Raw genomic sequence first — 27,958 nt, 5'->3', positions numbered from 1 at the left:
AACTAGCTTATTCTGTGGTTTGGAAGGAAGATGAACTCAAATCCAACTGGGAGTCTGACTGGAGGTCAGCCTAGGAATTTTTCTCTAGAAACACCTTTTGAACATTAGTTGATGATCGCAAACCTTTTGATGCCATGCAGAGCCTCAACGTGTGTTCCTTCCTGTTGCTGTTTCTTTTAGCTGCCGGACTGACAGTTTCCAGAGCTAAGGAGATGGATATGTTACAGTCAGCCCAAGCTGATTGGGGGTAAATATAGGAAAGCCCCATTTTTTATTTATTTGTTCCTGATTTTTTTATGCAATAAACCTTCAGGGGAATTGCTACCCCAAGAGGGAATGGTTAATTCCTGAAGGGGTCCTGAGCTGATCCAGGAGATCTGTGTCTTTTGACATTTGTGTTTTGTTCCATCCTACTGCAGATTTAGGTGAATGGCTTCAGGACTCCTGGGGAGAGGAAGAAGCTGGGCCCACTGGTGCCTGAAGGATGTCTATTATTTAAAATTCCTGACGCTCCTCGGCTTACACAGAGCCCTGTCTGGAAGAAAAAGAGAAGTTCTTCGGTGATAAAACCAGGGACCAAGGGAAAAGAAGCACTTCCTTCCTTTTTCAGCCTTCCCATGCTTTTTGTATGGCCATCAGCACATCACTCTTTGTGAAAGGTAGGAGGGCCCATATTTTTTGACAAAACTCTTTAGAGACAAATTGTGAATCTGCTTCCTCCAAACTTACAAGATAGAACTAAGCAGCAGGTAGATTTAAACTAAGCCTAGTGTTTAATTCTCCTGCCAAAAGGGCAGTAACAGGGTTACTGTTGTGTTACTGATGTGTACAAAATTTAGGAGCTGAATTTGCTGTCTTTGATTTATAGGTTTACCTTTAATATGACCTAATGACTTGCCAGCTCAGGGACCCAGGTACGATCAGTAACGCCACTCTGAATACTCAGGAAAGATTCCGCTTCATTTTTGAAAGGGAAAAGCATACAGTAAATGCCTATTAACTAAGGAAATGTTTGCATTTAAATCGGTCAGCTTAAACTGTGACAATTTCTGGTTTCAGCAGACGGGGGCAGCGTTGCTCTGATGAATTTCATTTGCAGAAGGAATATTTGAAGGAATTTAGGAAAAGACAGAGCAGTTGCCAGCTGCCTTGATTGATGATAAATACAGGGTTTGATTGTGAACTCTGAAAAGTGAAATCAGTGGTAATTTTTCCTGCTTTAGCAGCGCAGTGCTCGATGAGGGAAAGGGTTCTGACATGACTGTTCCAAATTTATTTTCTCTTACACTGAAACTGTGCAAAACTTCAAATATATTATTCTGTGTGGAAAGCACTTTTCTGAGCCCGGGTCTCTTTTGTTGCATCCCAGCTAAGAGTATCTCAGCTCTGTCCTGAGAGGAACTCCTGTGTGGAACAGGAGCCCGCTGAGGAAGTAGCACAGGATTTGGCAGCCCTTTTTGGGTGATTGATCACACCATTTTCCTCAGCGGGTTGCGAGTCTCCAATACATGGAAACACCTGTATGTGACCTGTTTAGAGCTGGATTAACAGGATGAAAAAATAGCAAATAGGGAGGTGGTTAGAGGAGAAAATTCTGTGCTTGCAATGGTGACAAATTTGATGGCACTTTCGGCAAAAATGATGTTCGCTTCAGTGCTGGAAATGAACCACAGTTCTAGAGGAGAAGTAAAACTGTCTCTCAGAAATATGTTGATGACTTTTAATCATCAGATGCAGCAGGCACCATGAGAAATACGGCTCTCACTGGAAATCTGGTGTCCACAGACAGGTGTGGTGACAAATGTTTTGTATGGGGGATGGATGTAATCCAAAGAACTGCTTCGGCTTGTTGACAGGCTGGTGTGTCCTTACACAGCCTTAACTAGTCCTGCTGGCTATGGATAGGAGGAGGCATGGCCCCGAGAGAGCTCCCGGAGCCTTTGCCTGTTCCTGGAAGGGCTGTGCAGAGGATGGAAATGAATTGCTCTTTGTGGTGGCTTGGAGTGAGGGTTTTTACACTGAAACATTAGGAGTGCAAAACCTCAGAAATCTGATTTGAGTCAGTGAAAGGGTGAGTTCTGGATAATAGCAGTCCGTGAGCCTGACGAGGATGTGAGGCTAATGAAAACTCAGCCCCTGGGAGGGCAGCTGAGGGGGCAAAGCTCAGCATAAGCAAGGATTGAGGAATCATCTACCATGAAAAATGAAGCAAGGGGCCTCTTTTCTGCATTTCTCTCCATGGCTGTTGCGAATGAGACCTGGGACACATGGGGCAAGTAGAAGGCTCTGGGAACTTGTAACATCTTAAAGAGAATGGAATGGGAATGGGGTGGCATGGACAAATGCATGGATTCCTGGGTTTAGAGTCCCAGCTCCAAAGCTTTTCCCCCACAGTTCATTAAGGTTTTGTTAACATAAGGTCCTGACAGCTTGCAAAACCCGAAGAAGAAATAATGCGCATCGCAGGCATCGTAAGATCGAAAGCTGGGGGTGTCTTAGAGGCAGAGACATCACTATGTGTCTCCTCAGCTATGCCAACAGGAAGGGCAGTGGGCTCTGGTCTCCTCTCTCTATTGTCCCATTTGGGATCCAGTTAAAAATCAGGAAAGGTTTTGCATGCCTTCAGTGACACATGCTGTCATATCTGCTAAGTGATGAACCAAGTCCCTAAGCCTACATGCACATATGAAAGGGCAGATGCACCCACATCCACATGTTCTACACTGGGCAACTGCCTACATTAATAAAAGTATCCTAAGTTTTTGGTGTTATTTCTTATTCCATATATTTGGAAAGCATTGGCCTTTTCTGGCAATGTAAATGGGGAAAAGAAATATGTCCAGGGAAACTGGTAGGCTCCGTGCAGAGGAAAGGCACTTTATGAGAGCAGAATTATTAGCAGTGCTCCACTGAGCTGATTTGGAACAGGTCCATTGTGTTTTCAGCAACTGGCAGTTTGGATTGTTACAATTCCTTGGCAAGGACAATAGAAAGATGGTGGTTTCCGGGGCCATAATAAAAGGGTGAGCCCCAGCTTTTGCACATTGCATTTTATAATTGCATGCTTGATGTGCACAATTGGGCAGCACTGCCTTACTTGCCCTAATCCATCTCTCTCTCTCTCTCTCTCTCTCCCCCTCAGTTCCTCACCCTCCCTCAGAGCAGCAGTAGCTGCTGCAGCTCTGGCAGCTCATCGGGGAGAGCACCGAAAATGAAAAGAGTTCAGTTATCGCCTTAACGTTTTTCCCAGAGGATTCATTTCACCTGCTTCTCCGGTTTTCCCAATAGCTTTTTATTTCACTTTTTAATCCAATAAGTATGGAGTTATTTCACATTTTAAACCCCTCTAAAGGGTTTTAGGAATGGACTTTCTCTCTTCTCCTCCCCCAGCCTTTTTTTTTTTTTTTTTTTGACAAGTCAGAAAATTGTGAAGTAAGCGAACAGAGTAACTGAGAGCTGGGAGGGAGAAGACGCTTCCATTCTTTTAGTGCAGTGGGCTGAGGCAAAAAGGCCATTGTAATGGTAAATCGCGTGCAGAAAGGAAGAAAAGACTGATAATCAATCACAAATGAAGCATTCGTTTGGATTTTGGCAATTTGCTGGCCAGGGGCTTTTAAATCTATAAACTTTTTCTTTTCTTTTTTTTTTTTTTTTCCCTTTCTTTGGCCCCATCTTTAAAAGCACAGTTTGCTGAAGACTGGAAGAGAAATCTTTACCAAGCTCTCATGCCCAGAGTACCTGGGAGTGGGAAGCGCTCCGTGCTGAAACGCCAGTAAAATCCTGACGGAGAAGCAGTGTGGTGAAATGTTGATGGGGATGTTTTTAAACCATCACCTTGGACTCTGGCTTTGAAGAAGAACTTTCCACCTCAGGCTCTTCTTCTTTCTCATATTCAGGGATGACTTCTGCTGGGCTTCTGGGGACTTTGATTTCCGACCTGGTCGCTCTGTGACTGCCTGCGTGGGTTTTGTGTTTGCCTGAGTATGTGATGAGGACAGATGAGGATGTTAGACAACATTAACACGAGCATATCACCTTCAGAGTGCAGCATCACCCACAAGGGAAGATACATCTACCTGGAGGCACTGCTGCACGGAGGTGCTCCATGGGGATTCACGCTGAAGGGCGGGCTGGAGCATGGAGAGCCATTAATCATCTCAAAGGTACTCTTCTCATTTTCTATGCCACGCAAGCAACATGGGAGTGGTGCCCAACTCAAAGGGCAAGAGTTGTAGAAGTACCACTGAAATGTTCTAATTGACGTTGTATTTGGCTTGGGTTTTAAGTGTTGAGCACCTGTTCAAGTCAGCAGGTTTGCTCAGGAGCTGCGTATTTGAGAAACACAGGAGAGCTCTCGGCATTGTTTAACTATCCAAGTGCAGGTTTTGTCCCACAGGAAGTATTGTGGCTTGCTGAAACTGGCTGTATTTATTTCACTGCTATGAATGGGAGGGAGTAGGGGGACTCTCATGAGGTGATCTGGTGTCATGAAGTCGTGGCAAATCTGAGCATGGTCAGTAATCCATCCCCACCACTCCTGAGGTGAGAACAAAGTGAGTGCTTTCAGTCACACGGTGGAATGTTGGCTAATTAGGAGTGTGCATGTGGAACAGTGCAATAAGTACTTGCACCTATTTGGTAAGTGTATGTATTGTGCTGTGTTAGTGGTTTGCTCACCCTGTGTGCTCTGTACTTACTAAATATCTGTTAAGTATGGTACGCCTTCAAGATTTTTATTATTTAACAATTGGGTATTCTCAACAGGCAACTAGTAGCATAGCTCACAAGGATATTTTGAGGGGAAAAAATGGGAGAAAGAATTCCTCATTCTCATCAGAACCAGTCTGTTACAAGTACCCAGGTACCTCAAGATGCAGGTGCTGAAGACAACGGATTTTCAAAAGCATCACCTTAAATCTGTGAATATCTAAAATAGGTTTGACCTATGGCCCTAAAACTGTTCTGAAAATAGGATATAGGTAATTCTGAAATTTTACCTCTAGTGAGTCTGAACCATATTTGTCTCGTGTCATCAGCCTGGTGCATTCTGTGTGTTTATAGCATGTATGTCGAGCTACCAGGTGCACAGAGGGATATATGTCCAATCTTACCCCCTCCTGCAAACTGGAATGTATGTGGGGAATTCAGTGGATCAGAACCAGCAGCAGCTAAAAGAAAATGCTGATACTCAGAATCAATGTTGTTCAAATCCTTTGCATTTTCAAATCCCGTTGCAATTCCCTGTGCAAACACATTCACATGAAGGCTGTCAGTCACTGAAGTAAATTAGTTGTGATTAGTGCATTTACATGTTGAAAGTAAAAAAACAGGGGAAGTCCCATAAAAGTCCTTTCATCATAAAGGGGTTTTAGAAATTTCACACAATCATCTTTCTTGCAGGACCTTCTTGGAGACAGTTTGGCATAGCCTCAGACAGCAAAAGTAGCCTCACTGAAATGGTGTTACAATTTTTCTTTTATAAGCATTTGGGACTAACACAGGCTGTTCACTGTTCCTGGCAGTGTTCTGCAGTTGTGAGGAAAGAGTTTCTTTTTGCTTTGACATTCTTCTGTGATGTAAAAATTACCCCCCTGCCTTTTTTTTTTCTTTTCCTTTTTTCTTTTTTCTTTTTTTTTTTTTTTAATTGGGGGCAGGGAGACAGAGAGGATGGGAGATGGCTCTGGCTGCTGAACATTAATTAATCTATGGGATTTGGTTTCCACAACAACCAGGCCCCTTAATGTCAAACATGCCTGGAGTGTGCGTAGTGCCACTGGGAGCTGTATGACTTGTGCCTGCCTTTCCTGAAACAACACCCCAAAAATGTGCTGGGTTTTATTTTTGGTTGGGTTTTGCCTTTTTTCTCCTTGTAGTCCCTGCTTGGTTTGTGCTGTCAGTGTCAGCGTTTCAGTGTTTTGCTCATGCATGGGTGATGCAGAGCTGGAGAATGGCTGCATGTGAAAGCTCTGCTTTCTGGAATTCAGGCAGCTCCCGTTTCCTGGTTTCCAGTTTCAACTGAGAAATTCCTCTTGTGCTTCAATTCACTATGTGCTCTTCAGAATTAATTGCATATTAATCACTTAGCTAATTCAGGATTCCTTGCCTGATTGTACTGTGAAGTAATGAGGAACTGTGGGGAAATGATGAATTATGTTGCAGGTCTAATTCTGTACAAGAGTGCTTGGTGAATCATATTAAGTTTTGGGTTGAAAGGGACCATTAAAGATGCAGGCATGCACTGGGAGTGATCCAGCAGCAGTTCTAAATAATACTAAATATAAATACCAGAAAATGTGGACGTCAGCTTTTAATTTCTGATTTTTCATAATTAAGAAATTTTATTTCTGTTTTGGCTCCCTGTTCTGTTGGCAAATAATTATATTTATGTCCGCCTACCTGTCTGTTTGCACTGACAGAGTGGTGTTAAATGGCCTTAGAGTAAACAAAAGTGGACATTTCAGCAAATATCTAAGCTGGTGCCCATGACTGCTTGCAATGTGACAAAGTAACACTGATGTATTGTTCTGGAATAGTAGAGAGATGAGAGGTAACAGATCTGTGTGAATACAATAGCTCTTTCTAGCCATCAGGAACTGCTGGGGGCCCAGAGTACTGCTGTGTCTCAGCTTCCAACCAAAGGCTGTAATGGAAGTTCAAAACCAAGAGGAGTGAATTTACAGAAGGCCCACGTGCAGAAAACCTGCTTCTCACAGCCCTGGGCAGCCCTTGGGAAAGACACGTTCCTCTACCAGTAACATGCCAGGAATGTACCCAAAAGTGAGGGAAGCAACAGTTGGGAGTAGAAGTGCAAAAAGCAGACCTGTATTCTCAGCTGGTAGAACGTACTGGTTTAGAGAGGCAGCTACCAGAGCTGTGGTATCCTTTCAGTGTATTTTTTTAGCATTGCCTTCAAAATAAGAACAAATAAGAATTTGCTGCCTTTCAGTCAGATTCCCTTTGCTGTACAGACCTACAGGCTGATTTGGAGGGGGGGTGGTGGTTGAGTGCAGAGATGGGCAAACTTCCAGTTAAAAACAGTAGTAAAGCTTTGCTGACTCAGCCACGGTGCTCAGTGCATCATGCAACCCAGCCTAACTCAACTTGTCAGAAATGTTGGGTGTGCAGCTAACGTGAATTTGCATGGCTAAAACACACAGATTCTTTATGCTGATGCTGCTCTCTTTTCCCCTGTGGAAAGACAGCCCTATATTGAAACAGTTTCACGGCAGCTGATTCAAAGTCCTCAAGGCAGGTCTATTCCTCATTTATTTTGCTGGAGGTGAGAGCAGACCATAAATTTGTTACATCTGACTCACATTTTTCCCTGAGGCAAGCCTGAGAATAAAGCTTTGTGGAATCCTCCCAGCATCTGTTTTTGTTGTACCAGCAGGAAGGGAATGGAAGGATGGGCAAAAGGTAGTTTAGTTGCACGTTCCCTTTCTGCTGCACCTCAAGGAAATGTCCAAAACTCAATACCTAAAGAAGCACCAGAATGTCCCTGGGTAGCAGTGGGACAGTGCCCAAACAGAGGCAAACTAACACCGTGTATTTTCCCTTTTGTATTGATTCCGTGGTATGAGACATTGTCAATGACGTTGTCAAGTAGTCCTTTGGCAAGAAGATTCTAAAGTTTTTAATTACTTCCTTTTTTTAAAAAAAAAATTGACAGTTGCTTGTTTTGTTTTTAGTGTTCAAACACGTTTGTGCTTAAAAAGTAACTCAGTGTCCTTGATGTGTCACTAGGGCTTCAAAATGAGAAGTCTGATTCCCTGAAGTGACATCCACTCCTCTGTTTCCAGACCTTGGGTCCTACAGTTGAATTTCTGATTTTTTATTCTACCTGTTTAGTAATTTAGAACCCTGTAATTTTGGCCCAGATTTGGGGATATTTGCTCACAGTAGAAATTTCATTAAACAAGGGGTTTCTTCATCTGGAAATAGAACTTCAATGACAAATGCCAAAGTCATTGCAGGTGATACCAAATGTTTAATTAGAATCCAATATCCTGTGGCCTCAAAATCATGATAATGCCCAGAATTCTATTTCCAAATTACTTTCTTGGCTCACCCTTAGCTGTAAGATCAAAAATGTAAAAATGAAAGCCCTGACTGTTCTAAGCAGTAAAGGCAAAGTGGTAACAGAAGGGTTCATTCCCTCTCAATTTTCTCTAAGAATTTTAACCTAAAGTAATTAATGTTAATCAATCTCAACCATTTTGGAGCCAGAAGAGATATTTCTGTGGCGTGTTTCTCCTTGCTACACAAGCCTTTGGAATAGTTGTGGCTGTTGTAGGCCTCTGAAATGCCCTTTTATTTTGAGCTCTGTGTTGACCATACTAACAAAGGAGTTGTTTCTCTTGCCTAGGAATTAAAGCATCCAAAGCGTTCTCCCTTGGATAGTGGCCGTGTGGGAACACTTTTCACATGCTGTGCTGGAGTTCATGGGTTCCCTTCACTCAAAAGGGCAGGTCGTTTGCAGGGACCTCATGCCAAAAGCATGACACAAACGCTGAGATTTACCTCTCAGCAGGGATGTAGGGAGCAATAAAAGTTTCATAATAATGGGAATAGCTGGGGAGAGAGCCTGAGAAATAATCCGGAATTCTTGTAAGGTGTTTAAACCTTGTCCGGAGCCCGATCCAAGCTCTGATGCAGTGAACAGCAGTCAGTGCTTGCAGGAGCTGGACCCAGCTGCCTTCACAAGGCTCCCCTGCCTGTGCTACTTCTCTGATGGTTTTGGTTGAGAGAGCTCGTAGAGCACTTAGTGACGTGCAGTGAGAATTGTTCCACCATTCTTGACAAAACAAAACTCAAAAGGCCATTCCATACCCAGCTGGTCTCCAGACCCTTATCCCTGTCTCTGATCCAAGCACTGGGAATCCCAGTACCAGGAGCTTTCCCTTCTTGAATGCCCAGAGTCCCTATAAACAAAATAAAATTATCTTATGCACTGACAGGCAAAGTTTCTTTGCATCTGTTCCCTGTATCCCTTGGTGCAACAAGTGACAATTTAGGAACTGTTACCCTTTTTGTAGGGCTGCAGGCACAAAACCCATGGCCACTGCTCACATTAGGGAGGCTTCTCTGAAGCTGGCAGAGTCATGAGAGGCTTGTTGGCCCAGGCACTAGGACATGAAACTCAGCCAGAGGCACGGTGACATCTTCTGTGATGTTTTCTTAAAATTTATTTCTATTTTTTCTTTGGACATTTCCACCCTTGTTCTTGCCTATATGGACTTGATTTTTCTCCTTGCTGCTGAAGAAAAGCTCGGGGCCTGGGTTGTTAATGTTTAAAAAACCCACTCCTTCTCACCCTTTATCTTCCAATATTCTGCAAGTGGGCTGGTGATGGTAAGGGGTTCATGGTGCAAAATCATCTGCTGGCACATCTGGCTCTTGTTGCAAGAGTGCAGCGGTGCACAAAGCAGATGCCTGATCCCAGATATCAAGGAAATCTGGATACTGCAGACTGGCAACTGCCACTGTAATTGTTTCAGGGAGCAGGAGGCAGTCCCTCACCACTCTTCCTGGTTTCTCAGGGCTCACATTAGGGGCTCTCCAAAGACTGCTGATGCCAGCACAAGGGACAGGATCGCCTACCTTTTCTTAAAGCGAGGGAGTTGCTGGATGAAAAGGCTTCTATTGTCAGCCCCTCCATTAGGCTGCCGAGCGTTCTCCAGCACAAAAAGACTTCTGTTCACTTTCACAGCACTGAATTAGCAACCGCAGGCAAACCCAGCGTGCCTGACGTGAGCAGGGCCTGGTGGGCACTGCTGCTGCTCCAGCAAGGTCAGGGGCAGCTCTTCAGACTGCTGAAAGAACAGTACCAGCTGTGCTGTGATGCATCACAGGGAGCCTGGCTACAGGGAATACCTTGCTTGTCCCAAGCTATGATTCCCAAGAGGCACAGACTACTCCATTATAAACGTGCCCGTGGAAGGAAATGGTGAAAAAAATTGTCTCTCTGTGCTGAGAAGGAGTGGGGATGGTGTCTGCTGGGTGTGGGTGTCCAGTTGACCAGTCATGCTTTAGAGTTTCCTCCTTAGCAGAGGTCAGCCCAAGCAGTGAAGTTTTGGCCCAAATCCCCAGAGACAGCTGCCCTGAACGATCAGGTCTCCACCCCTCATTGCAGCCACATGAGTTATGGAGTGTCATATCCTTCAAAGTCACAGAAAGGTATAAGAGAAGAAATATTTTCTTGTCAGGACAGAGAGGAATCCTATGTGATTAAACACAAGATGTATTGCTTAGGGTCAAGAAATGAAACCGTGGTAAATCCTGCCCTGGCTTTAGCTTACCTGAAAGATTAGACAAAAAAATGCCACATATCCTTGTTCACTTGGCTGTAGTAGATATAGCCAGAGCTGAAGTTTACACTGATCCTAAAATGAGACCCAGGGAATGCACTCTTTAACTCAGTGTTTGTACACAGTAGATGTTTGCTTGTGAAAAGGTCCACTACTTTCAACTTTTCCCATACTTCTTGGGAGCCCAAGGCATAGAAAGAAAACCCATCATCAATAATAGATCTGGAGCTGAGCTAATCTCATCTCAAATTTCACTGGTATTTGCCTTCAGGGACTTTTGATGAAGCTCAAAACTGTGGAGCATGAATCCAGCATGAGTCTATTGCATGGGAAGTATTTGATCAGTGACCAGACCCAAGGGAACAGCTGGAGCTGTGTCAGAAGATGTTAGGCTGAATGTTAGGAAAAGGTTCTTCAGCCAGAGGGTGGTCAGGCACTGAACAGGCTTCCCAGGGCAGTGGTCATGGCCCCCAAACCCGCCGGAGCATAAGGAGTGCTTGGAAAATGCTTTCAGGCACGTGGTGGGATTCTTAGAGTGGTTCTGTGCAGAGCCAGGAGCTGGACTTCATGATCCTCATGGGTGCCTTCCAACTCAGGATATTTTGTGAACTAGTCAGAATTGGAAGGGGTCTCTGAAAGTGAAAATGAGGTGAACTCTAATTTGCTTTCCAACAAACACTGGTGGTCAAAGGAACAATATCCAGAGACTTTTGAAAATAGACTGCTAAGGCAGATTATTTCTGTCATTAGTTTTTGTACTTCCAAAGCCTCGAATGAATCCCCATCCAATGGCAGCAGAGAGAGCATCCAAGGCCATACCAGGAAACCCTGAAAGATGTTGGCAGCCATCAGTACGAACTGAGTACACCTGAGAGGTGGAAAAAATCTTTCCAAATGTTGTTTGGTTTAAGTAAGAGAAAGTTTGTGACCACTCATTCTCACAGCCGAACTGGAAATAGAGTTCTTGTCTTTCCATTTTTAGCCAGCCACTGCCTAAATCATAAAAAAACCCCTCAACAAATAAGTGATTCCAGGTTTCTTGGTCAACTGAAATTAGGAAAAGAACAACAGGAGCAGAACAAGAGCAGCTTATCCAGGACACAGCTTGTTAACATCCTAACTGGTATTCAAGCATAATATTAATTTTTCACACTTGTATTAAAAAGTCCCACCAAAAAAAAATCAGACCCCAGTGAAGAATGATTCCTGCTGATAAGAAAATCACTGTGCTTAAATTCGTTAATAGCATAGGCTGTGGGATACATTTCAAAGCACGGGGTGAGAAATAAGCTCCCAAATCCCATTAAGAAATAACAGGATTTATGTGCATTCCTCCCATATATTAACTTTCCCCTCTGGAAACGTCTTGTGCTGAGCTGGTGCCATTTTTCAGGCAGGTGCAGTGTTTTGCAGTTCCCACAGACTCACCAGATAATCTGCCAGCCTGAAAGCCATTCCCCATTCTCCATCAAGAATGGGGATTTTCCGAGGCACGGCTGAATGAGGAGTTTGGCTGACAAATGCCGTGGCTGGGTGTTGTAGTGGGGTTCAGTCACACATTCTGCAGTGATGCCGTAAGCAGCTCTGGCCAGGCCACATCCGCGGCCACATCCGCTGCTCCGATGTTTTCAACTGCGGCCAGCAGAGATCCAAGAGATACCGGGTTTAACAGCCACTGTCGGGAGCGGGGCATTTTCTAAGCATGCAGAGGTACCATTTGTGAGCTGAAGTCTTCGGAGAATTGGTCTGTAGGATCAGCAGGGTCCGAAAATTTCCCAGTACCTGTGGAGAACTGACTCCCTGAGAAGGAGCATCCACTGTAGCCATATAGAAGTTTTTACCTTGGTTCGCTGTTGAGCTTATGAGCAGTATTTATTTTCTCTATCATGGTAGTGGCAGCAGGATAAAGTTAAAAGCTACAACCCCTTTAATGCTCTTTATGGGTGTAATAAGAAATCTGCTCCCAGGTGGTTGGAATTTATAGTTGTGATACAGTCACGAGATGTAAGTATAAAACCCCAAATGTGGGGATGGGTGCAGAGCGAAGCAGGAGAGTCTGCAAACGCACCAGGGAGTTTACTACCTCATACAAGGATGGTGTTGCTTGAGATTTATGCATCATTTAATATTGGATTTTAAGATGTTTACAATGGCACATAATTGCTGGGATAATCGTGTCCTTGAAAACTTGCAGTAGTGCCGGATCCATTATTGCTGAGTTTTTGGTTTTTTTTCTGTAAAAATATGCGTTCTTTAAAGGAATGCTTCATTTAGAAAAGTGGGCTGGTCCCCAGTGTCAGACCTCACGTTTTCATACATTGGCTGATGACCGGTCTTGCCAGTGTACTGAGAGAGACCCACATTTCTCAAATGCAGTCTCATAGAAACTGGGAAATGAGCTGATGGAATCCAGACCAAAGATCTGACTGTTTTCCAGGGGCAAATACACAGCAAGACAACTTTCCAGTTTCAAGAGAGGGGCTTGAAACGGAGAAAGAAATGTGAAACATTTGGACGCGAGGGGTGGGGTCGTGGGGGGAATCTTCATTTTTTCAATGGTCTCTCTTCCCTCCCTCCTGCCCTGCTCCGTTCGGTGTTTGCTTAAAAGCAGTTGCCAGTGTTTGTTGAATAGTGTCAGCACAGAAGGGATGCAGCCGCTGACCTGACTAAAAGGCAACAGCAAAAGGTTAGTAGAATTAGTCTTGTACTGCAGACTTGTATTAATAGTTGTATTGTGGGGTTGTTGGCACAAACTCTGCAATTAAATAAGTTGTTGGCACTCTTCCCTAGGTTAAATTACTATGGCTGTTCCCCCTGCTTGCAAGTCAATGAATACAACACTTTTGGGGAGGCAAGTTCAAGCATTTTTGTTCTTTGGGGATTCTGCACATTTCTGGTCTCAAGCTAAGAGGTTTCTGCTGGCTTTCCAAGCAGACCTCTGTTGTTGTTCTGTCTCTGCAAACAGCCCGTGCAAACTAATGCTGGAATAACCAAGCTGGGAAGGAGGTGGGTGAGAGGGAAAGGCACCACAAAAGACTGATGGAGAAACACATGCCCTTAGAAGAGGTCCTTGCTTTCTCTCCTGCCCAGATCCACGGATGTTTCTTAGCACTGGGCTATTGTTGGAGAGGATTAGTTTTCCATCACAGCTTCATCAGGGGCAACTTACCCTTTTCGTTCGGCCAAAACCAGCCACAGACATGAGAGGGGAGGGGCTCCCTTCATATCCTTGCCCATAAGTGCAGAGCAGCCCCTTTTTTCCAGCCTGAGGCCCTCTTCCCACTCCTGCTTTAGTCAATGGCAGTTGGGTTTGTTCCAGGGGTCCCCACACTCCCCTGTGCCATTCTGCAGGGGCCACTCTCAGCAATACCCATCCACAGCTGGAAAAACTTTGGATTTCCAATTTATTAACAGTTCCTTCTACTTTGGGAAAAGAAGTCCTTGCGCTTCTTTCCGAGCCTGTCTCTAATATAGCAACATGTTGACCTGCCAGCAGCACCTGTGTCCTCACCTGTTCACTAAGGGGTACTCCAAAAATCACTCCTCCCTCCATGGAGTCCAGTCCTTTGGGGTAGCAGCCTGTGAACTTCAGGCACAAGAACTGCAGGTGCTTCAGTCTCTTTTCCTGTGACTCGTGTGGAAAGGCAGCAAGACTGTGGGGAGACTGTTCTCTGTACAGTCGGAGCTGAGAAACCTGTACAGAGAACATCCAAGATTCCTAATAAACTGGTGCTATGCAAAAAAATGTCAAGGCACAACCTTCATCTGTGCTTCCCTTAAGACTGGCTGTTATTTAACCAAGTGCTGGACATTAATTATGAACTGCAGTCAGAGGTTTCCCTGCCCACCAAGGACAGGGGCTTTTTTATAGTTTATATCAATGTTTGATGGAGATTGATGGAGAGTGAGCCATGGACACACCAACAGAAGCTGGAGGTTTGGAGGAAGGAGAAACAAAAGTAAGTGCTCTTGAGTGACTCAGTGTCTCTACGACTTGTTATGTATCTCATCAGCTGCTGAAACAAAAGGTTCCTGTGCTGGTTGGAGCTGAAGAGAACCAGGGTGAGCATCTATTGTTCTCTATGTTTTATTCTTCTCGGGCTGGGATCTTGTCAGCTCTCATTAGCTTAACAGGTTGGACTGTGTCACCCCTTGGATGGGAGACTTTGCAAGGCAAAGAGAAATGACACGAAGTGGTTTGGTCTGTGGTCCTGCTCCCGCTGAGTCAGTGCTGAATCGCTGACCCCTCGGGGTTTGTGGGCAGAGGCTGTGATAGCGCTGCTCTGTGAGACCTTCTGCCTTTGGTGATGAGATATTATGGAAGCTCAGGCAGAGGCACATTGTACTAGGGAAAAATGTGATGCCACAAGCTAAATTCTGTTCAGGATAAATCACATGCCAACAACAGCATTATCATCTTGATTTTTCCTGAGTCACATTAAGCCCTCTTTGTAATTCACAGGGGGTTGTAGTCTGTCCCTGTACTTCTGGTGACCAGTTGTAGACCAAGCACAATCCTCAGTCAAATGTCTTTGGTTAGTTGCTGATTCTTCAGCACTCCAGAGTGAGTCTGCTTCCCTTTAGGGTAGTGTGAAAATGGCAGTACTATCCTGCTATTTCCAATGAAAGCATTATCTTCCATTATGCCTGTGGCCATGGCATTCCCCAGTGACTGGAAGGGAGCAAATGAATCCAGTGGCAATTGGATTTGAGTTGGCTCCCTGCACCTGTGTGGGATGTCACTGGCCAGCTTCACAGCAATACCTAGAAATCTGCAAGGTGAGTTTATTGTGCCAAAGTATGGCTTTGAGGTACTTCCTATCGAGGTAGTTCAAGGCAATTATCTCTGTATCTGCTAAAAGTTGGGAATGTGGGAGCTAGGTAAGGAAGCCAAAGTTAGAAAGGCACCTTTCTGCATAGGAGAGATGAGAGACTGGGCCTTTCCAAGCTCTGTAGCTATCCCTGCAAATTCCCTAGCCAGAAAAAAAAAAAAAAAAAAAGAAAAAGAAAAAAAGAAGATGGATAAAAGGAAAGTGTGGTTGTCTCATAGCTGCTCAACAGGCAACCCTGAGATCCCTCTGGCAAGAGCAACTGAAGCTGAATTTGTCATTGTTTGGCTTGTGTCACCCAGCTGGTCGGGTCAGAGAGCTTCTCTGACCTGAGTCCACAAGTGATGGACAGGTCTGTAGCGGGCATTATCACAACATAATCACATGGAGTGAAAGGAAAACCCTCTGTGCCTTTCTTAACTTTTTCTCTCCCTGTTCTCCAAATCTTTAGGATAATACATCTTTTCTTATTTTATTCTGAATCCGTTAGTGCTTCTGTTGTGTAATGTTCTCACAGCAAAATATGGCCTGGAGAGTAGTAAATGGAATTCTTCCAAGGATCCCCAAAGATCTGCAAAAATTCTGTTCCACTGCTAAAGGAAGCATTAATCATGGTCAGAAATATTTCCTACTGGGTTGTAGTGTGCTTTCTGATTTCCTCTGTCCCTCAGGCACTAGTGGAAATTCCAGCTGATAAGAAGGTGGGGGGGGGGGGTTTCTTTTGCTGGTTTGAGTTAGCTAAATTGGTTTTGGAACAGAAAGGAGGGGTCTGTAACTTCTTAGTGGTATTACTGCTCTTGCCAAAACTAACAGTTGCCAGGAAGAAAAATGCTGGAAACCCAAAGACCCTGGTCAGGAGGAGAACAGAGGAAGAATTTTGTTGGCCTGGGGACTTATGAAATTCCTTTTCTCTTTCTGTATATCTGGATATATGTGTGTTGCTGGCTTAGGGGCAGTGTAGGAGGAGATGTGCATTCGGAGCAGGCAGTGTCAGGAGTTTGGTTGTTCACTTGAATTTACAGTTTTCATTTAGTCACAGCATATTGACCATGGCATGAATACTAACTTTTAGTACGTGGAAAGCTTAAAAAACATAGAACTATGTAATATTCTTGGTTTGGTGGCCTCTATAAAGAGACTGGTTCTTGTGGACCCTGAACCAAAATCGTGGCAAGATGGAAAGAATAGAAGAAAATTACCCTGTATAATAAATGCAGGTGAACCTTGAAATGAAAACAATCACCAGGACCAAACCTGAAGTATTCTGCTTAAAAAAATGTCAGAGTTAAAGTTTCAACCCTTTCGCATTATTCCTTCTTCCCTGCCTTTTAGGGATCAACACCCCTTACTGCATTTGAGCTGAATGTGGAAGCAGCCTTGTTCTTGCCAGTGGAATCACTATTGCTAAATAAGGATGCCCGGCTCTTGTCTTTTAAACTAAAGCTCTTCTTCAATGTGGAGCAATTTAGCCCTCATCCCACCTATGAATGACATTCCTTATTATCTTTGGGGCTTATTTTGACCTTTTGTCTTCTGGTGAAATGGAGCTGAACCTTGCCAGAATCCCCCTTTAAGACCTTTTCTTAATAGTACAAGGGATATCTTAAGCTCCTAGGAAAACTTAGGTAGTAAGGCAGAATTTTCATAAAGGAATGGATGTGATGACATCACTGGATATTATTCTGGTACATGTCATATTTCTAATGGAGAAAAATATTCTGCTTTCTTTATTATTATTGGTAACTGGTGCTGAGTGAAAAATGGGTGTTCAGGTCACTGGATGTTAAAAAATTATTTGCACTTGATCCAGATGGTTTATTTCAATAACATTTTTAGTTTTGACAATTCCCAGCGATAGCTTCAACTACTAAAATCAAATCAAATAATGACATGCTAATTTAAATGGAAAAATTGTAGCTTTTTGTTTCAAAAATAGTGGCCTTCAGGCCGTTTTCTTTTTAATGAATACCTTATCAGAATCAGTGTGTGTCGGGAAGTGTTTCCACTATTAACGTGACACCAGATGGATTTAATCACCTAAGTCACACAAAGTTGACGAGCAGTCTTTAAAGGAAAGTAGATGAGAACTAGATTTGCAGGAACACTTGGTGTCCAGGGAAGTTTCCCTGCTCCTTATTTGAATACTCATAAAAAATCTGGCTTTCTCACTGAAGCTTCCTGTTGGCAGCAGCTCTTATTTATTCACACCCAGAGCTCTCACCTGTGGTGTCTTTCCACCCAGAGTGGATACCGTGGCCCTTTGCCTGTGAATGCTGCAGTGCAGAGAGGCAGGGAAAGAGATCCTGTGATGACCGTCATCCCCAGGTCTGTCCAGAGGACTGGAGTTCCCTCTGCCTGAGCTAAAAAGCTCCGCTCTGAGCAGAAGTTTGTGCGGAGCTGGGTAAGGCGGGGAAGGAGGCACAGTTTGCTCAGCATTTGTGCTTAACCTCCCCACACAGCCCCAGCTGCCCAAACCTTGTTATTTCAACTATCCCAAATAACTTGTGAGATTTGTCTCTAAGTCTAGGGATAGCACTAATCCAGACAAAGAGGTTTTGGTAGTGTAAGGCCTTGTCAGTGGAACAACTTGTGAGGGTGAAGCAGCTTTTCTTAAAGCTGGTGTATGCACGCTGATCCGGTACTTGTGTGCTATGTGAGCTATTGGCTTTGTGCATCCTGGAAGTGTCCAAGGCCGGGCTGGACAGGGCTTGGAGCAACCTGGGATAGTGGAAAGTGTCCCTGCCCATGACAGGGGTTGGAACTACATGGTCTTTATGGTCCTTTCCAACCCAAACCACTTGGTGATTCTAAGATAGATACAGCCCTGTGGGCTCCATTTGCATTGGTGCCATAGGATTGGGTTACAGGGACCCAGGCATCCAAATGTGCCTGTAGCTCACCACACCTTGCTGGACTTTACTGGCCTGGTGAAGCATGCTATGGAGATGGGAGCTATCTGTGTGCTAGTGCGCAGCAGAACCCTCGAGCAGCAATGTCAGCTGGAAGGTCACGAGACTTGGTGTTTGTGCCCACCCTTGTTCTCAGTTCAGCATTGCTCTGGCTGTAATTCCCAGCACGTGAGCTCTCGCCCTCAAGAGCTGCCTCACTTGCAGGACTCGCCATGGCTGAGGAGCCGCGGTGGCTCTGCCCCGCCTGGGCCAGCCCCAGGGTTAACTGAGGACAGCTGCTGCATGAGGGTGCTGGCTCCGCGCGGCCCCACGCGTCCCCTCCCACGGCACATGGGAACAGCCGGGACGGTGTTTGAGGGAGCCTGGGATGGGTGCGTGTGTGCGCTAATGAGGCCCAGAGGTGTTGCCAGCCAGCCCTCTCCAAGGGCGCTTTGCACATGAGTGCACCAAGAATGCACCAGCTTTTCAACGGTAATAAGTTTTTATAAGCACACGTTTCTGACCATGTCAGATTTTGTACCCATTCAGCTGCTAAAATCCATGGAATTTGACACTGGGGGAGCAATCACATTTGAGAAGAGCTTGTACAAAGGGGAACTCACATTGCATCCCAGCTAGAGCCTGAGCAGTCGATTGGCTTTTCTAACACAATATCACACATTTATTCCTTAAGCAAGATTAAAACTTTAGAAGAAGAAAGATTAGTCAGCAAGATTAGAATAGAAAACATTCTTAGAGAGTTATATTAACCATTAAGAATCATCTGCTCTCCACAGCTGCAAAAGTAAAAGGACATTTTTTTCTTCCACAATTTTGGATAGGAGAGGTCTACAAACACACAAATGGGGCCTAGTCCGTTCTCAGCTCAGAAATCCCATTATTTTCTCATAATTAATATTACCTATGTGGGTAAAGTAAAACATGCTCAAGGGTGTGAATACAGTGAGCAAACAGGAAAGAATCATGTTCCTAGAGGTCTTGGTGTCCCAATACCCAGACAGCAGCAGCAGATTCTGATGTGCCCAGGGGCTTTCACACTGAAATGAGGGGAGTGCGATATCATCTCCATTAGAAACAAACGCAGAATCTAAATCATGGAAAATCACTGGTAAGAGAGACCCAGTAAGCATCAAGGAGTGACAGGCATCACCACTGCAGTAGCAACAAGGTGTCATCCTTGTTAAAGACAAAGAAGGCTCTTAGGTTGGCTCTCATTGCCTTCCTGGATGAAGTGTTGAGGTACAGGAGATGAAATCTTATTTCCCACACTGCTGGTCTCATATCAGTTTACCACAATAACTGCTCTCTGGAAAAATAAACATTAGCTCAGCAGAAGGCAAACTGCAAAACACAAAGAGATGGAATATTAAGGAAATGGTGAGCAGTCACTTGAGCTTGTACAGGAGCACTTAACTTTCTCACCCCAAGGGCTCAAGCGAGGTGAGAGGAGTTCCTGGCACTCATTAACCACAGATCCATTGTTCATTGGAAGCTTTTGCTGTGGGCTGATCGATACTTCAAAACCTGCGTGGGAACTGATGGGAGATTAGGAACAAATAATAAAAGTGAAACCTGCTTACAGGCCTGATCCTTTCTGCACTGTGGCTTTGGGCAGTTTAATTCCTGGGCAGTGAGGAAAGCAGTGTGGTTCAAGAGAAGGGGCCCTGCAGCAGGACCAAGGAGCTGCTGCTTACAATCCAATTCTACCTCGGGCCCTCACTTGTACCTTCTTTTACCTAACTGCTGGTTTGGGGCCGTTTGAGGTCTTCCTGCTGGCACACAGGAGATGCAAGACAAGAGCAGACACAACACAGTCTAGTTGTAGGTGATGGGCCGTGTGACTAACATGGACACAGAGGGCTTTTTGGGGTGTTGCACAACAAAGGCTTCGAAGTAATACCCTTGAGTGCCTCTGTGAGGGGCGTGATGAATCATCAGGGTGGGAATCTGCTCTTGGAATTGTCCTGCGGTAAACCTGGAAAGAGTGAGGGAGATGTCAGCAGTGTTTCTTCTGCTGCGCCCTGAGGTAACTGAAGCAGAATTTGGTTCTGGCTATTTAAGTGTGATGCATGAGCATTATTATCTGCCTGGAGAAATGGAGACACGACAGCAGAGTCATCCAAGGACAGCCCTTGGGAGTTGGCCAATATCCCAAATCTGCACTATGGCATTAAAGAACTATATTTTTTATCTGGGCTGCTTGTCTCCCAGCAGCAGGGGAAATAACCTCTCTCCTGCCTGATGCTCCTTTGCTTCACGCCTCCCCTGCTTTTTCCAGGCCACAACTGGACCTGGAATTAGCTATTGACGGGAGAAAGAGAAGTGAGTGCCGTGCCTGAGCTATGGAGAGGGGACCTTTCATAGGACAGAGTGGCCAGGCCTTAGGAAATAAATTATGATGGCCTTTTTTCTTTGAGTTCTGAAGAAAAACTTGTTGAATAGCCACAGGACCTTTTCTTAGATCCCAGTTTAATATCGCCTTCTCCATCATTCCCAAGAAAGCTCCCTGGTTCATCAAAATCACCAGATACAATGCATGGAGCAACGATTTCCAGCGGCCAGTGCTTTAGCTGATGTAAATAAACACATTTGTCACCCCAGGACAGTCATACTGGAACAACACCAGGATCTCGGCTGAGAAATTGCCCTGTGTTGTTCTTTCACTGGAGAGAATAACGTGTCCCTAAGGTACAAAACTAATTACTTAGGCATATTGCTCTGCCACAAGGAAAAGACTCAGGAATGCAGGTAGGCAGTGTTGGGCATAAAGCTCAGGCACAGTATTCAGCATCTTGGAACAGAATTTCATGTACTGCTTCAGCAGGACATTCAACCTCTGGACTGACCCTTCGAAGAGGAGGAGACAGGAAAAAACGTGGAGAAACTTGAAAAATGCATCAGGTTATTCAGTTCTTGTGCTGCCCAAATAGCGAGCCACACAGGTTTTGTTCAGAGCATACACTTTCCTCGGGAAAGCATGAAGAACACTTCTCATCATCCTCCCAAAAGAGAAAGAAGAAATATCTGTTGGCTGACATTTGCTTCAAGACCAGCCATTTCCATGTTTGTTTGTGAAGACTGGAAGGGATCACAGAAGAGTCTGATTAAGCAGCAGGGTGGATGCTTGCAATGTTGGAAAATTCATTTAAAAACTGAAAGTTTCTTAAACTCCACTATGGATGTATTTCCACAGTACAAAAATCTGCGTAAGGAAGGGTATTAGACAAGAATATTTTGGAGAGCTTGGCTTTCGTTCCCTGCACCCAGTGAACCATCTGCATTCAGTGAATCTAAACCTTCTGCTGAGGTAGTGGAGCTAGACAATGCCAGACCACTAGATATTAAAACTTGGTCTGTGTTTTTGGATTGATAAGGGAAATGTTGTATAAACTGGTTTAATGCATATTCCTATCACATTAAGTTATCTGTATGCATTTATTTTTCATTGTCAATCAAATAGTCAAATTCTGATTTTAATTCTGTTCCTACCGTATTTTAAAATCTGCAAAGAATTGTATTTATGTGTCATGCTTTGGGGCTTAACTCCAAAAGGATTTCACCTGTGTGCATTTGGGGACCTGGGCCTTTATACATTGATTTCTTCTCTGCACTTCCTGAATGAAAGAAGCTTTTATGAGACTATGAAGTACAAGCAGACACCTAAACATATTGTGAGCATTTCAGCAAAAGCTCTTGTATTAAACAATAGTTTTCAAACCAAAGCATAGGGCTGCAGCTTTGCCAGCATCTTACTTTTTTATTGGGCCAGGGAAAAGCCATATTAGGAGTTGCACTAAACCTTCAGGTTCTCTGGCTGTGTTTCAGTCTGCCTTCCAGTCAAACTGGCATTTGTCTCCCAGTTCCAGAAATGTTACTGTGATGATGATGTGTGAAATGGAAACAAGACAATTAGCGTTTCAGACACGCCAAGCTGGCACTGGAACCAACTTACTTGAGCTCCAGGGGAACAAATCTGACGTGGAGTCCATTCAGTGTAAACAGCAGTCTCAAAAGAGCAGCACGCCTTTATTTTCTGATCACGGTGGGTTAACGACTGTTTGTTAGTCCCAAGGTGTTCTCTCCTTCCTCACGTCCATTCCTTTGGAAAAAGGAATGGGATTTGCCCTTATTACTCACATTAAGAGTTTTGACCATGAAGTGATGAAACATATGCTGTGAGCTATTACAGCTTCATTGGCAAGTGGCAGGGCAAAATTGTTCAGGGACCGTGAGCACAGGAATGGATGATAAGAGCCTTTTCATTTATTAATCACTTTAATTCACATCTAAAACTCAGCCAGCTGAAAAATAACCAGCTCTGGAGAATGGGCACATAGAGCACAACACGGTCAGCTCATAGCTCGGTCGTGACATCTGTGTTTTACTACTTGTACTTTGGGAGGCTGTGCCAGGATTAATGACTCTGGACAATGCTGAGAAATTGTTCATTATATGTGAAAGTTTATTAGATTAAGTGACTAGGAGACATTTTGTGGAGATCTTCACTGGGATGCTGCCAATCCCATGTTTTAAATGCAATATTAAGTGTTTTCCATTTAACTACAGAAAATACATCACCAGTAGTCAGATGCTGCAGGGAAAAGATTAAACTGAAGGTGGGATTTTTATTTTTAATTCTTTTTTACCCAAACCAGAAGTTTCAGAATGCTTTATGCAGGAATTAATTGCTCATGAACCTGTGTTATGATGCTGAATGTTCACACATTTAGCACGTTTTTAGCTGTATTCTAGAAGTCTTACAAGACTTAAATTCCTGCAGTCCATGAAGACGGAGGTGGCAATAGATACCTTGGATAGATGGGACAGCTGATGCTGGGAAGCTTGTAAACTCCCACAGCCTTCGAGGAGGAGAATGCTCACGGTTACAGACACCCATCGGCCTGGTACAGCTGTCCTTGCACCAGGGTTACCCTTGCTGCTACTTGGAGTGGAGGGAGAAGGAGAGGATTTAAAACATTTTCGTTCATTAAAGTATGACAAAAGACCTTATTCTACCCAGGCATGCAGCCCACAAAGCTGTTTAGGGACTGAAAGAATCAATTGAGGCGATCCAGCGGCAGCAGGACAAAAGACCTCGGGCAGTGTAATTAGCTAAGTACCGCATGCTGCTCCTTCAGCCCCCACTCAGTTAATCAATCAGGACAGGGATGGCTGAGTGGAAAACATCGCTGAGATCATGCACTGGGCACAGACACCTGGGCTCTTCTGAAAGCCACGGCTGGCTTCTGGGGTTTATATATTTTATCAGTAATTGAGACCAGCTTCCCCACAGACGGACATCCAGGCTGAAGGCAGTTCTGGTGACAAATGGTGGCAACGCTAGTGGCAAATACAGAGGCGAGACTCCATCGCTGCGTTGCACGCTGTTTAGCTCTGAAGACAAACACCGGCACGCAGTTACATCTGCAATTTTCACAGGGATCTCTAGGATCCAACAGGAACAGTCAAGAGGCTACCACGATCGCCGTGCTGTTTTCATACTCAGTATTTTGGATCTCCATGCAATGAAGGCATTAATCCTGACCTCAGTAAGGGCCAGAATGCAGGACAGAATCAAACTGCTCAGGCTTTGTTCAAATCTGGGGGTCTATCCTGTCAGCAGAAGGGAGATTCAGCTAAAAGAGTCAGCTGGCTCTGCACCTAATTCAGCTTGAGGAACAGAAGCTGGGATTTTACTGGAACTAGTGCTCTGTGCAGCTTTTCAAAGGGCCAGCACTGTACATTTTTAATTATTGTGTTGGCAAGGGTGAGAGCAAACAGCAGCAGCTCAATATTAGTGTTTCCAAAAGTCTCTGCTGGGACAGCTGCAAACTCACGCTTGCAGCCTTAAGGTTTGTTGTCCTGTTTCCCTGTGGTTTTGCCCTTCTCCTGCCAGGCCCTTTGAACGTGAGCTGGTCTTCAAAGCTCATCCAAGCTTTTCACAAGTTCAGCACAGTCTGCTTTGATACAGACAAGGCAGTACCTAGTTTTCACCAACTCATGTAAAGACACTTCCCTGGAGAGAAACGGTATCTGTAAAAATTTGGAAGCCTGGAGGAAGGGTTGCTACTGGCCATCTGTAGCCATAGCAAAGGAAATATGCATTCCAAGCTCTCTTACAGAGGGGTTTTTTCCCTGAAAAATCCTTCTGCTATATAGGCTTCATCCAAACCCCATGAAATGGAAAAGGCATATTCTGAATTTAGCAATGCGTGGTCAAGTCCCTGGAAGGATATTAATTAAACTAATTCCAAACAGAGCAGTGTCTGCCACAGTATTTCTGCTTTGAGGTTTCCAGTGTACTTTTTGTTCTTTCCTCTTGGAACTTTTACGCAATCTTCAAGTTTTCTGCAGCTTGTTTGTCTCAAAGCTGTTGTTGCAAAATTGTTTGCCAGAAAGGACATTGTCATAATTCACAGGAGCTATTTTTAAATTCCACCAGGATTCCTTAAGTGAGAATGTTATCCCAGAGAACTGTACATCCCAGGGATGCTGCAGAGCGACTTGGAGCTGAAACAATTGACCACATTCACTGAGATGGTGGGAACACCATAGGGAAACAGTGTAGTTACCTTCACTGGAATTTGGCCAGCGTCCCAGCTACCACTAATGCCTCTGCTCTTACAGGAATGTCCTGGGATTTTCATTGATGTATAATTCAGCTTATAAAAACGTGTGCCTGCTGCCTTATCCCCTGGAGCTACGCCATTAAAGAAATGCTCTTTAGCCTCTGTGTAGTGTCTGGCTTTAGCAGGCACATTCACTTCCTTTCTAGTTATTCCTGCTCCTCTCCTTCCTCCTCCCGCCTCGGGATGTAAGGGTAAAGTTTCCAGTGCATTGTGTAAACAGCGTGAAGCAGGAATATGATTTTTCAATGCTTAAGGTTGAAGCTAAGAAAATGGAAAAGGTTGTGTAGTATTTGGAAATGAAGGGCTCCTTGTATGCAGATTCATCATCACCTTGTGTCTGTTTCAGTACCTCCAGAACCTGGCACTACATGCAAGAAGAGAGGAGAGCAACGAGCCAAATGGCCCTCTCATGATGCAGGAGTTAGGGCTCATTTTGTGTCCTGCTCTAGTTCAGATACTAAACTGCAATATGGAATCTCTGTAATCCAATTCCTTCCTGAGATCAAGGGCCTTTTGTGGCCGAGAGCCGAACATGCAATTTCACATTGACCTTATTAGTGGGAATCTCGGAGCTGTTTGTCCTGTCAGTTTATTTTCAATGACATTTTTGGAAAAAAAAAAAAAGGCTAAATTTAAAAAAAAGTTTGAGAGAACTGTGAGAAACCAGGAAAAGGGGCCAAGTGGAGGAGAAGGCAGGAAGGGAATGCATGTGTTCAGTTTGTGTTTGCAGTGCTTGTGTGGGACTTGTCACTGGCACAATATGGTAGAACAACAATTTGAAACCCTTCCTCTGGAAAGGCATTTACATCTCATCCTGGAGATGCGGTGCAAGGTGTAAATCCAAAGCAGGCAGGAAGGAGGAAGACAGTGGGCAACGTGCCTGCTGTTTTTACAGGTATGTTTGCCTCATCCATCTCCGTGGCACCTGACAGCTCTGGAAACTTGGACCTGCCTCAACCTGAACTGCAGCTGAATTCACTTGTGTGTCCACTGCGGCTAAAAATAGTTTGGCCAAAAAGTGTTTGTCTTGGTAAATGGGTAAGCTTGGAAATGCAGGTATAAATTCCCCTCCCTAAAATATCTGGATAAGACAGTTCCAAGCAGGATGTGGCTACTTCAGAGGATTCAGGCAAGGAGAGGAATAGGTGCTGTGTGTGACTGTGAGAGTGGCTTTAGGGAGCACCTTTCCCTGTCACCCACATCTGAAGAGAACAAATGTCTTTCGTCTCACACCCTGGCAGTTTTTGCACTATTAATGTCCGTATCTGCAGTATAAAATTAAAAGAAAGTTCCCAGAATGCTATGAAATGCCTTGTTAATCACTAGCTAAGCCTGCTCTTAACTTCTTAGTTTCCAAATTGCTCCAGCATTTTGAGCTGGTGAAAAACCCTGCCATGCAGATTGAAGACATTTTTGGCTGACACGTGGGCAGGGAATTTCAGAGGTTTTTGGCCTCGTGGGCGGTAGTTAAAGAATTGACACAGACCATGAACAAAATTAATTCAGTGCTCATTTACATGAATGTTAAATATTTTTTTAGCAGCATAAGGTACTTTGAGGACAAAATCATAGGAAATGTGTTCTGAACAACCAGGTGAAGGATACTATCAGGAAAAAGAGACCTCAGAGATCATGTCTGGCAGAGTGGGAAGCATTGAAAGATATCAGCCAGACAAAATGAAAGGGTCAGGATGTCTTTCCTCTCATTTTGTACTTAGACAGAGGACTGCAGCATTTCCTGATGAGCCTGCCTGGGTTTTCAGTATTTAAATTGAGGAATAAGGTAAATACCACTCTTAAGCAGCTTATTCTTGCTTTCCCACACAGTAAAATTTATTCAAGCATCTGCCTTTGGACCTTTCAGATATTTTCTGTGGCCTAAGTGCAGCACTGCTCTATTTTCACAACAGCAGTAATAACTGAAAAATTATTTCCATTGAAAAATGAGTTCCATGAAAAAGCAGTTGTCCCTGGAATGTCCAGGAGCCGCGGGGTGGCAGCAGAGGACGGAGATAGTGACTGCAGGGACAAAGCGAACACGGCTGGGTATCTCCCTCGTAGGGTTTATTGCTCCATCTCTCCCGAAGACTGGGAAGGACTTCAAGACATCCACACGGCCAGAGCAAGAACAGGCGCTTCAGTTCCCGTGCTCTTTTCCATTTGGATAGCCTGGTACACAGAAATGCCCATTTTATAAAACTAGCTGCTGCACTTGGATCTTTGGAGCTGACTGTCCCTGAAGATCTCAGAGGAAGTCTTTCTTGGAGAAAAAAGAAACTGGGAAGAAGGCAGCAGGGAGCAGGGGTGACAAGCTGATCTGTAGGCAAGGAAAAAGAATCTCCCGGGCTGTGAGCCTGGCATCTTTCATGGGCACTAAATTCACTTGAGAAGACTTTTTAATAATTACAGAAGGCTGGGGGAATAAAGAAGGGGCTTGCCAGGAGTGATGTGATGACAATGGCTTGGACCGTGAAATTCCTCTTTTGTCCCGGCACCGTCGCTCTGAGCCGCGCTATTGCCATCCATTCTCTGGTCCGAGGGGAGCTCTGGCTGTGGCATTGTGCAGGGTGTGCGACCTGGCACTGAGTCAAGATGCTGGGGTGAGCCGGCCCAGCTCCTTCTGGAAAGTCTGTTAGCTTTTCCTTCTCATCCCTAGGGATGCCAGCGGTACTCTCCTGCCCTGAAGGACACCTCTCTGAATGTTCAGCTGAGTTTTATTTGCTGTTGGCTGCTCCAAGCTTTGATCTTCAAAGACTGCCTAAAAATTTTGATGTCTGATTCTCATTAAAATGAGAGAAGTGCATGCCTAAATCCCTCCAGCAGCTATTGAGTCCTGGCAAGAGCTCCGGTTGGTTCATCAAGCACAGCTCTGCTACATCATCTGTTTTTATTTCCTCTCAGATATAGACTGTTGAGTGGGTAATCGTTTGTATTACTGGGCTCAGGGAAGAAGAGCGTGATAAAGAAGGGCAAAAGGTAGAAAGGGAAATGATAGCATCATGAGGGAGAGGACAGCTGCAGCAAACAGAGGAGAATTAAAGCTGAGGAGACAAGTGGGAAACCAGAAATAATGATGGAAGGACATCCAAGAGCAGTTCCTCATGGCTGTAGGAAAGGGAACATTGCTGTGAGCAAAAATGCCCCAGTGCTGGGGACACGGATGAAATATTAGAGGTGAGGAGTCTGGTTTGGCATCAGTGCAGCGTGACCTCAGTCAGAACAGGGAGTGTGGCTCCAGCGCTGCTGTGTGGTGCTTTCTGTGACCCTGGAAAAGTTACATAAAC

At 44.6% G+C, this 27,958-nt stretch overlaps 1 protein-coding gene across 4 annotated transcripts in view; it reads left to right on the top strand.

The window, feature by feature from the left end:
- SHROOM3 (shroom family member 3) overlaps nt 1-27,958 on the top strand; it is a 118,862-nt gene that overhangs the window by 1,945 nt on the left and 88,959 nt on the right. For 2 of the 4 annotated variants that reach the window (XM_032110339.1, XM_032110337.1), the window contains exons 2-4: nt 181-247; nt 420-659; nt 3,897-4,163. In XM_032110339.1, the coding sequence (XP_031966230.1) occupies nt 3,999-4,163 (165 nt within the window). In that variant the 5' untranslated portion in view covers nt 181-247; nt 420-659; nt 3,897-3,998. Of the gene's footprint in view, nt 1-180; nt 248-419; nt 660-3,492; nt 4,164-27,958 lie in introns of those variants that run through there. The other 2 variants (XM_032110341.1, XM_032110338.1) reach the window with 2 other exon arrangements.

Source organism: Corvus moneduloides, chromosome 5 (genome assembly GCF_009650955.1).
Source record: "Corvus moneduloides isolate bCorMon1 chromosome 5, bCorMon1.pri, whole genome shotgun sequence".
NCBI classification, from domain to species: domain Eukaryota; kingdom Metazoa; phylum Chordata; class Aves; order Passeriformes; family Corvidae; genus Corvus; species Corvus moneduloides.
The sequence above is the reverse complement of the archived record's forward strand: the minus strand, read 5'-3'. Positions and strand labels throughout refer to the sequence as shown.